Source organism: Poecilia latipinna, unplaced genomic scaffold (assembly GCF_001443285.1).
Source record: "Poecilia latipinna isolate Pla-1442-1.1 unplaced genomic scaffold, P_latipinna-1.0 Scaffold2984, whole genome shotgun sequence".
Lineage (NCBI taxonomy): Eukaryota > Metazoa > Chordata > Actinopteri > Cyprinodontiformes > Poeciliidae > Poecilia > Poecilia latipinna.
Window position 1 is genome coordinate 13,348 of NW_015115600.1, and position 10,990 is coordinate 24,337.

General features: G+C 37.6%; 1 protein-coding gene across 1 annotated transcript in view; it reads left to right on the forward strand.

The window, feature by feature from the left end:
* Positions 1 to 10,990, forward strand: part of LOC106939789 (GDNF family receptor alpha-1-like) — a 36,815-nt gene that overhangs the window by 7,062 nt on the left and 18,763 nt on the right. The window contains exons 3-5 of the mRNA XM_015022332.1: positions 1,173 to 1,282; positions 1,949 to 2,083; positions 10,769 to 10,950. Of these exons, the coding sequence (XP_014877818.1) occupies positions 1,173 to 1,282; positions 1,949 to 2,083; positions 10,769 to 10,950 (427 nt within the window). The remainder of the gene's footprint in view (positions 1 to 1,172; positions 1,283 to 1,948; positions 2,084 to 10,768; positions 10,951 to 10,990) is intronic.

The following is a 10,990-nucleotide window of genomic DNA, read 5'->3' on the forward strand; positions in this document are numbered from 1 at the left end:
GCTGTTGTATTGATGGGGGGGGGAGGGTGGGAAACTAAAAAAAAAAAAAAAATTTTTTTTTTTTTTTTTTTTTTTTTTTTTTAGAAAGTACTCCTTTCTTTTTTTATATATATAAATATTTATAATTTTTATTTACCAATTAAATCTTGCTTCCAGACTTTTGGCAGGTATCATACCTGCTGTTGGGAATTTATGGAGTTGTACTGGCAGCAGTATGCAACATGTTCCCAGTGAAGTGCTATGAGTCATGGAGTTAAGATCTGTGACCAATTACTTTGAGCATATTTTAATAACTTAAATACAAATAAAAAAAACATTGAGCTTATGGTCTGGAAATCTGCTCTTCATTTTTAACCATTTTATCAGAAATTTAAACTACCATTTCCTAATGTTTGTTGGATTTCAGAAGCTGTAACCCTCTCACTGCAAGAGCTCCTTTTTATAGAGAACTCCTAAACAATGTTACTGGTAACTGTCGAAACGGGTCCAAATTCTGAAAAGACAATCAAAACATGTTTGGACTCGCTGCATGACACCTAGTTTCACATCAGGAATGACATGATTTTTATTTGATCTTTTCATTTTATACCAAAGCAAACATAACACAGCCATCTTATTCCACTGAAGATGACCATTATAAATTCTAACTCAACTAGAACAGCAAGCAGTTGCTGGCCTCTATAGGCTACGCCCTAAAAAGGCGTTCCCTAGTGTATCTTTGCCTTTAACCACAGCTTTGTATATATGTGAGTGCGTGTGCACATATGTGTATGTGTGTGTGCATACATGGGCATTTAAGAAGCTAAAAGAGATGTAAGAAAAGACAGAATTATTTATTCCCAACAAAAATAACTCAGCTCCTATTCTTCTTTTTTCTTGCTCTCTGTGTCAGTCTGTGTGGGCCACGCTACACACCGACCCATTGCCATAGTAACCGATTGACAACAGCTCCACAAGTGTATCAGGATTCAACACAAGAAAACACACAGGAACACAACATTCAGTGTGCTACAGTTTTATGTTTTTAGGTTTAAGGTTTTTTTGTTTTTTTTTATTAATAATAAGTGATCGTCTGAACACTGAATAACTGTTTTAAACACTTACCTGAAATGCATCAAATTCTGCGTGCGCGTGTGTGTGTGCGTGTGCGTGTGCGTGTGTGTTTGTTTTAGGTCCCGACTGGCTGACTTCTTTGTAAACTGCATGTCGGAGCCTCGCTCGCTGTCTGGCTGTCTGAAGGAGAACTACGCTGACTGTCTCCTGGCTTACTCCGGCCTTATTGGTGAGTCCCAACATGCAAACATGATAAGAAAATGTAGATGTTGGGGGGTGGGAAGGAGTCAATTGAATTCTTCCTTCCAGCTCATCTGATTTGTTTACACATCTCACCGTCTTTCACCGACAAGTGGAAACTTTAAGGAAGTTCATTTTTCCTTGAATCCAAGCAAACTGTCAGCTCGCCTTTTCTCACATCCTGCAACAAACCAAACCGAGCCGCTCACACACACACACACACACACACACACACACACACACACACACATATATATATATATATATATATATATATTGTCCACATAGTGCCAATTTATTCTGCCTACTGCAAAACAAAAAAAGACCCTTATTGGACAGCAGCCAGCTCAAGGGAACAATCCATTGGGGGAGTGAGAAATCACTGACTGAAGCTATTTGCTTCCCATCGCAGAGAGAAAAGGCTATTCTTCACTTCAGCCCCTCTGCATTCTGCTTCCTCAGTTTGTTTCCTTTGTATGTGAAGGAAAAGAAATGAATACATGTGGTATTTATTTATTGTTGCGTGCAAAAGAGAAGGTCTTCAGAAGTGTTTAAAATGATCGTTTTAGACAATTTCAGACAGAAACTGTGGATAAGATCACATTCCTTGCTGAACTTGAGTACTTCAATGAATCCTTGTATTCACCTCCTGCAGGCACTGTGATGACTCCCAACTACCTGCGCTCCCCCAAAATCAGCGTCTCCCCTTACTGCGACTGCACCAACAGTGGCAACAACAAAGATGACTGCGACAAGTTCACAGAGTTTTTTACGGAGAACACTTGCCTCCGTAAGTTTTCTGTTTTCAAATCATGGCTCTTCCTTGTGATGGTTTACTATTTTCGTCCTCTCTGCTGGTCTTTATCCTGCTCTGCACTCATATCCCCTCTTCTTTTTTTCTTTTTCCTCTCCTCCAAACCAAATTTATCCCTTTGCCGAAGTTGCATTATTATCCCACAGCATTACAGAGAAACCAGCCTTACTGCACCGCAGTGTCTGACTGTGAGTGCATTGTGTTCCTGGTTTGCCGTTTGTGTGCCTTAAGGCTGTTGTTGAACTCTTCTCATGGTTTCCACAGACAAAAAAAGCTTTTTATGCAACTGTTTTTATACACAAAGTTATTCTGTTTCTGGGAAAAAAAAGTAGGAACATTTGAAAAACTGTTTTTTTCTGTATGTGTTCCTAAGCAAACAACTGGTGCTAATCTAATTAAATTGTTACATACATAATCAACATCCATCCTTCCATCTACTGTCTATTGACCTTTTACATCTATGTCACCTAATCGCAATGGTGTCTTGAAGGAAGAGGGCGATGGAACTATTCAGCAGAGTGATTGCAATTCTTCTCATGTTGTTTTTCTCAGGATATCCATGGTTCCTACTTGTTCAAGTTGAGCTCATTTATCTGTAGAAGTAGCCCGTCCAGCTCCTGGGCTCATAGACAGCAGACTTTACAAAAGTTGGAAATAGGTGGCTTAGAATCAAACCATACTTTCTCTTTCCTGATGTGTTTGTTGAATTGATCAAATTACCAACTTTCCCTGAATTTACACCACATGATTCTATCACTATGTCATAAACAACATTTCCCCTTACACCAGAGCAGACTTAAAAATGTACAAAAGTCTAGAAGCTAAGCAGTTTTTCAAACGTAGACGGCTACATGGGGGTGGGTCAATTTCCCGTTGGTTATTGATAATTAGACAAGTGCCTTCACCTTAATGCAATATTTGATAGCATCTTAATTTTAGATAGACCTCAATTTTACTTATGAGGTCTATCACCGTTAATATTCATACCTTGTAAAAAGTGTTCACTTCAAATCCTCAAATACCCTGAGGCCTGCCAGTCCTTGTGATTGACGGCTGCTATCCATATCTGACTTCTTTCCTCTTCAAAGGTTATACAATAAAATGACAAGTTTGGTTTGCATCTGTGCAGCTGATCATACAGTACCCTATGAATATTTTTACTAAATGAAAGTAACCAATTGTCTGTTTTGTTGACTTTTTAAGAGTTAATGAGGGCAGACGTCATGGCCGATTGGGACACTTTTTGAAGTATTTGACGTACTCATGTCTATCACCAGCAGTCATTGGGTGAGGGGTGGGATGCACCTTTGACGGGTCGCCACGCCAGTACATCACAGGGCAACACACACACAAGGGACAGACCACCCTGCACACACTCACACCTGAGGATGACTTGGATTAGTTAGCTAACCCAGCAGTCATGTTTTTGAACAGGGATGGAGTGAAGACTTCTTACACAGCAGTTCTGTTTCTTCTCCTCACGTTGTCGCTTTTTGAATAAACTTTATTGAGCAAAAGGCAAGTATACAATAAATGAACAAATACCACACTCACATTAACTAACAAGCTGGGAAGTTAGCATCACTCCCCAACTATATATGCAAAAAGTCATATATACAAATTATTTGGATAGATTCCTCATGTTCTCCACTCATGATACGGTGCAGCAAATGACTATTATTCTGTACCCAGAATGCATTGCTGTAGGACTACAGGTTGTGGTAACCAGCGTAAAATCTGATGATATCCTGTGTGCTTTCTGACAGAAGCCCTGCATGGTCAGAAAGGTAAACTCAGCTACGGAGTTAGCAATACTCAGCAGCTATAAAACTGAAACCAGGAGAGAAAGGTCTGTTCCAAACCACGTCCTGAACAGAATGCAGTAACACATCTAATCCTGTTGAGGGTGATACACATTCAGAGAAGTGGAATAAGGCAATTATCCACATCATGTTAACATTTAATTTCCAGGTAACACACAAAAATGTTTTTGTTTAATTAATTCATTCTAGCAAATATAACATAATTATGTCACATGTTAACCTAACAAAATAATTTTGAATTTTGCAAACACAATACGTTTTAGCTCAGCTAATTACCTCAACAATACCTCTTTTGGCCATAAGGGTGCAGTAATGGCTACAATAAAACTGGATAAAAAGAAAAAACTGTGTAAACCAGATTAATCTGGATATTCATCAGAAGACTATAATGATGTAACATGTTTTCTAAGCTTGAGCATGAACATAGCTGAATTTAGCTCTTACATTAGCTTCCCCTAAATAACATGTTGGTGTAGCACTTTAGCATTAGTGGAGCTAAAATTTATAATTAGTGCTATTGGGTTAGTCCTACTAACATTTTAGTTAGTGATGCCCACTACTGCCTAAACTTTTCCCTTAAGTAAACTCTTCAGTCAGCAGGGAATACTATGTGATCCTACAGTCAATGTCTAGCTGCTGTCTCATGCTGCACGGCCCTTTTTACTGACCAACAGTATAATAAATCACTTGGATATTGATCATAATATGCATTCAGTCTTTTCAGCTTTTTGTTAATTACAGAAATGTTTTTGATTTCTTTTAGACAGCTATAATATTCGTTAAAAATTATTTTTTGTGTGTGTTTTGCTCCACTTCAAATGGAAGACCTTGACATGAAGAACTTTTTAAAGCAAATGAATTGTTTCTTTCAATGATTATATTTGACTCTTTTTTGATATTAGACTATCAGCTGCTGCCTTTTTCACAGCTGAGTTTAATGCAATGTGACTTTTTATTGATTTTTCTTTGGAGGACGGAGGAAGGGGTCAAGCAGGGAACATGTTACTCAAGGACGAGTGAGATGGATTTGTAATCCATTTGTGTTATACTTAAATCTTGTTCAAATAAAGAGAATAATGAACGATGAAAGATATTTATTCAAATGTAAGAGTTGTCTCAGCTTTAAGTACTTTATTTATATGTCATGGTTCTGAAAATGCAGACATAGTTTTTTTTGTAAAAGGTGGTACAATAAACAAACAACACATTAATTTTTCAGACGTGGTACAAAAGTGCCATGTATTTTTCTGTGTACCTCCAAAATATTACCGCAAAATTCACCTATTTATGGATTTTATTTTTTTGTAGGTCATATTAAAAGTACTGTAATCAAAATGAAACTTTGTGGGCTAACATACCTAGGCACAATGCCGCTTGACAGGCCATTGGCTAGCATTTGGAAAGCATGCAGAAGTTATTTTCCTTGGGGCATCCTCTGGTACTCAAATGGCAATAAAAAAACTGGAAAGAAAATAAAGATTAAACATAACTTTTGCAAACTGTAGTAGTGTTAGAAAAATAGTCTAAAGTAATGGATATTGCTGTTATAGTTACACCAGTTTGAAAATCAGTCTAAGCCGTCAGAAGGTGCAATCGCGTTGCTAATAAATCTGTTACTGATTCAGTCGATAAAACGATGAACCAGAAGACACCTTGACAAGCAGCCCGTTAATCAGCATTCCTAAATCACTGTGTGCTTTGGGACGTTACAGACGGTGAAAATAATGAGCTTCAGTGACAATGAGGGAACTTGGTACTGCCAGTGTTTCTGCTCTGCAGAAGCAAAGTTGCTGGTTTGGTTTTTCCCCGTCAGAATGACAGCAAGGGGATGAGAAAACACCAACAAGATGCTGCCTCATTTTCACCAACTCTTCTGTCTTTTGCCCTTCTCTTTCTGCTTCTCTGTTATTTTAATTTCATCCTGCTTGGTTTATCTTATTATGCTATTCCTGGTTAACAAGGTCAGTCTTTTTGCCAAAAATCACTTTTTTTCACTCAAAAATTACTAAGGCCTTTATTTTAGGGAGATCATGCTATTTGACAAAGCTAGTCAACTTATTGTTTCTGTCAGTTTCAGTTTCTTTAATATCTATTTTACATTGGCTGTTCTACTTTTAACTGCACCGACTGAACAAATGAAAGTTTTTGTCTGTATTTTTTATTTTATTTTATTTTTTTAAAGAAATTTCTGCTCCATTTTCCTGTATTATATTGGTATTGGCCGATATTTAACCTCAGATATCAATATCATTATCGGAAGTGAAACAATTGGATCGGTGCATCCCTGCTGTGTAATGTCTCAAAGTCCAATTTGTAAGACCAGAGAAGTTAATAAAAGCTTTAAATCTGTTTTTATGCTATTCAATGTCTTGTCAGTTTTAATAAACAGATTCAATAGTTGACTCTCTTTTTTTCACTGTTTCTGCATTTTCTGATCACTTACGCCTTCTTTTACTCATTCCCCTTCCACTTGGCAGTCCTCATCCTTTCCTTTCTGGTCTCAGCCGTTGTCCTTTCATGCCTTGCCTCTTTCTGCTCTCATTAAGCTTGCTCAGCAGTAACTGGAACTGACAACTCTAAAGATCCTGACACACAACCAGCCACAGGGTCACGACAAAAGAGAAAGACAGGAAGACGGAGAAAGGGCAGAAGTAAAGAGAGCATCTAGTCCGTATGCTGCAGTTTAGACTCCTTATTGTGGAAGAGCTGGAGTTTCCTAATTAAGACAGATTTGAATTTATCAGCCTTTAATTCTGAAGCGTGCAGCCTTCATTTTTTGGCTTCTGACCCTATTAAAATAAAGCCAACAGAGTCTGCAGTTTGAGATATTCCTCATGTGGTTTTTCTCTTAACTTGATAAAAGCATAAAGAATATCTGGTGAGAAGATAGCAAATCCATTTTGATCCTGTAATTTGTCTTACAGTTTATCAGCGTTTGCAGTGTGACTCCTCAGCTGAGATTTGTATCTGCCGCTTAATACTCTCAAAACGACACCAAAGTCTTAATGTATTCAAAGCTTTTCCATGGCTTGTTCTCTGGAAATGCAAAGGTCACACTAGCCATCTGAATTCTATCTTTACAACAATCCCTGTGTGTGTAAAGTGAGATATAAAGCCGTAAATAAAGATGTCGGTGTGGGAGTCCTCCCTGCACACAGCAGTATCTGCTGTAGAGGAAAGATTGTATCATGTTTGGTGAAATGCACTGTGTGGTTGGATGTTTGGATGAATGTTTGGGTTTGCAAATTAAAACAAGGAAAACTTTTTTTAAGTAAGATATTTCCACAGCTTACATTCAGGGACTCCCCCCAGAAAACTAGCTAAGCCCGCTGGTTGGAAAATCATCCAGCGTCCAGCTTTGTTTCAGTTAAAAAATATTCAGAAAATATACGTTTTAAGTATTGTCAATAATGTCTTCCAATAACACATAACCATCACCTATTAAGCCTTACAAAGGCAAACAGAAAAAAAATACAATTAAAACAAGGACCACTTTTTATATTTCAGCTGTTTCATCCTAATTAAAGTGTTTAAAAGGTCTTGATCATTTTTCTGTGACTTGTCACTTTATTCCATCCATTTTTACTAATGTGATACTTCAAATGTGCATAAAAAAACCATGTTGGAAATGCAGCTTAAATAATATCACTTGAAGGAATCTAAACAGAGCTGTTTGTAATTTGGACATCATATTGCGCTGTCGAAAAAGTCCGATCCATTCTGTGATGAAGAGTGTTAGTCATATTAGAGAGAAAAATGACAATCTTCTTACATATTCTCATTTTCTGAGTACATTTCAATGGATGTTTTCCAATAATTTTTGTACAATCTTAGTCAAACGTCATAAAATATTTCTACCACATTTCCTCTGAAGCTGTTCAGAAGATACTTTGGTCTAGAAAATGTTTATCTATGGTTATATTTATGAAGAAATATTTATATAGTTATATTTTGGTGCAGTAGTGACTGTAAACTGGTTTTATGTCTCCCGACTCAACAGGGACAAAAATACCAATTCCTCGGCTGTGGAAAGCCAAACACACCATCTCAGAGTTTACTATGCAAATTCACTGGAGGATTACTGCGAAACCCTTATATTAATACTTCCAAGTGTTGAAGTTTAATCTGTATGAGGGCAGGTTAAACCCACTGGTTCTTTTTCTGGCTCCAAACAGGGCCAAGCAACACCACTTAAATGAGATTATCATAAATTAGGTTTCACATTTCACTGAAAATAATTACTCTGGATGCTCCTGTCATAATGTTTTTTTTTTTCCTGCCAAATATGTTGACAGATCTGAAAACCCAATTTCACACTGATATCTACATAAAACAATTAAGCACACTTTGTGAAACATTCTGAAATATTTGTCACATACGCTGTTACCTGTTTGTTTGTATCCTAACTTATCTCACTCGGAAAGATAATTTGTATAAAATGTAGACAACAGAAATGAGTTTGATCAAGAATACTGTAGGACTCATGCAGAGAGGACATACACAGCCGACTGTAATTAGGCTTTAAGTGAGGAGGCAGACAAGACAGAAAAGAGCCATCAGTTCTTCCAATGTGCTCATCAGCCTTCTGCTGTCTCCACATAAAGCTTCCAGCTACTCAATCAAAAAAACATAAGCAAAAATAAAGTATTCACAGTCTCTATTTGGCAAAAATAGACCCAATCAGGCCATAAGGATGCTGAAAATAACAGTCTGTGCTTAATATAAATTTTCTGAAACAATTACCAGCCTGTTTGTTTACTATTTTAGTTTAGAAAGAAAGGTGTTAAAACAGAACTATATCAATTTACCTGCCTGGCACTTTTTCAGTCAACATCAGTAGTAAACCATAATATTCAGTTTATAATCTGGGATTTGCCAATTGCAAATGTTTTTCTATGTGAGACTTTTTAAGGATGTGTCGACTCTCCTCCAGATTTTACTTAGTTCAGTCACGGTATTACACTTGCCAAGTGGAACCAACTGGAAACTTCTTTGTAGGTCACAGTGTGTTTAATCTGAAGTCATTTCCAGGAGAAGAAGGGCAAGGAAAGACAGGAAGCAATGAGGCTCAGTTCTCACCAGCTTGTCTCTTTAAATGCCAGGTTCAATCAGCATCCAGATGTCTGCTTACTGACAGGCTCATGATCTAATGTCAGGATATCCACATAGTTTATTGTCAGATAACTTGAACTTGCATCTTGAGGAATTGCACTCTATCAATCCTGTTGTTAGACGTTGAGCTGTTGGAGACATTGGAACTAACTTAGACAGCTTTGTATTGAACACATTGTGAGCATCAAAGTCATGAAGACCAAACTTTGAGTTTCAACAGCTGATGAAGGAATTTGCCCTTTGCCAGACTGGATAAGTTTTCTGGTTCAGTCTTGTTAGAGTCGCGGTATCTTTGGTGAGAAATGAAAGAACATGAGAAGGACAGGATGGACCTGGTTGTTGACCTCAAACTCTACATTTCCTCCTTGAGTTTGTGTGATTTTCATGTTTGTTTTGATCAGGATTAAAGCAATTTTAATTTGCTTGGTGTACATTCATGTCAATATATATCTATAATCGTTTAGATCCCTTAGCGGCATTAGTTGATAAACTTCACTAGCTGCGTTTCCATTACAAAGCTGAGCAAAACTTTGTTGATATTCTATTAATGTCATAAAAACATGATTTCACAATTGCAGTGTTTCAATTAAATAAGAAACGTTAAAATCACACATGAATACATTTGATCATGTGATTGTCCTCCTACCACTTCCTGTTATCTTCTTCATGGTTTGCTCCAATGGCAACATCCGGTTATTGATCATGTGACTGGTAAGATGTGAAAGAAGTGTTTGCAGTTTTGCAAAATAAACCAATTTTGATACGGCCAAAAACAAACACCACCTCATCCTAGCGCCAAAACTTTTCATCAAAAAATGAGTGTGACAGACAACAGTGTTTTTAGATCGGATCATATAGAAGTGATTTATTTTGCTCAAGCCATTACTTTCTGTTTCGCAAAGGAAATGGCATCTAACCAATTTAGATGCTATGAGAAATTCACTTTTTTTCAGGCTAAAGTTATCCTCCATTCACACAACGTGAACTTTTTCAACAGAACCCAGCCTGCACAAAAGTACTTTCAGATTCCATTTTTGTTTGGGTTCACAAAGCTACTCGTGCACTTATATGTGTCACATAATTATCATAATAATAAAAAACTGATTCCTAATCTTTGGAGCAAAAATTAATTCAGTGATTTACATTTAATTAGCTAAAAATCACATTACAAATTAACACCCTGGTACATCTCACCATGTAAACGTCATTGTGACACTTCACACCCTCAGTTTCTGTGGGGTTAAAGAGCTGTTATGCAGATCCGCCCGTCGCCGTGTTACCGCAGCATCAGGGTCATAATTCACCGTTAGAAGGAAGCATATCATTATATTCAAACAGCAGCTCTGTAAAGCTCAGCTATTCTTCTGATGTGTGCGTTTGTGCTTTACATCAAAGCCACAGCAGACTATTAATAGGACCGCTAATGGACTCTAATGGTAAAAAGTCACATCAGCACTCAGGTTTTTGACGGTGTGGTGAATTTATAATGAAAGGAAGTGATAACAAAACTTAAGTACCTTCTAACTCTCCTTTAATTGTGGTTCCAATATAAAATTTTATTTTAACATAGGGAATAGCAACATTGTGATGTGCGATATGACTCAGGTGGGTGCTAAACTGGCACACTGGAAATCCTTCTTTACCATCTCAGCTTATCTAACACTGACTCCCCTACAGCTGGCATGTCAAGCTGACATTTTGAGATTATCGCTGTTGTTTTCCATAGGTAATGCCATCCAGGCCTTCGGGAACGGAACAGACATCGGGATGTGGCCGCCGATATCTCCCGTTCAGACCACCACCTCCATTACCACGCCCTACCAAAGAAACCGCGAACGCATCCCCAACAACATAGACAACCACATCAACGCTGACTCCAGCCTCTACCACTTCTGTGGCAACTTACAGGTGAGACAAAGTAAAACTCTGTATCACAACTCTGGCTGAG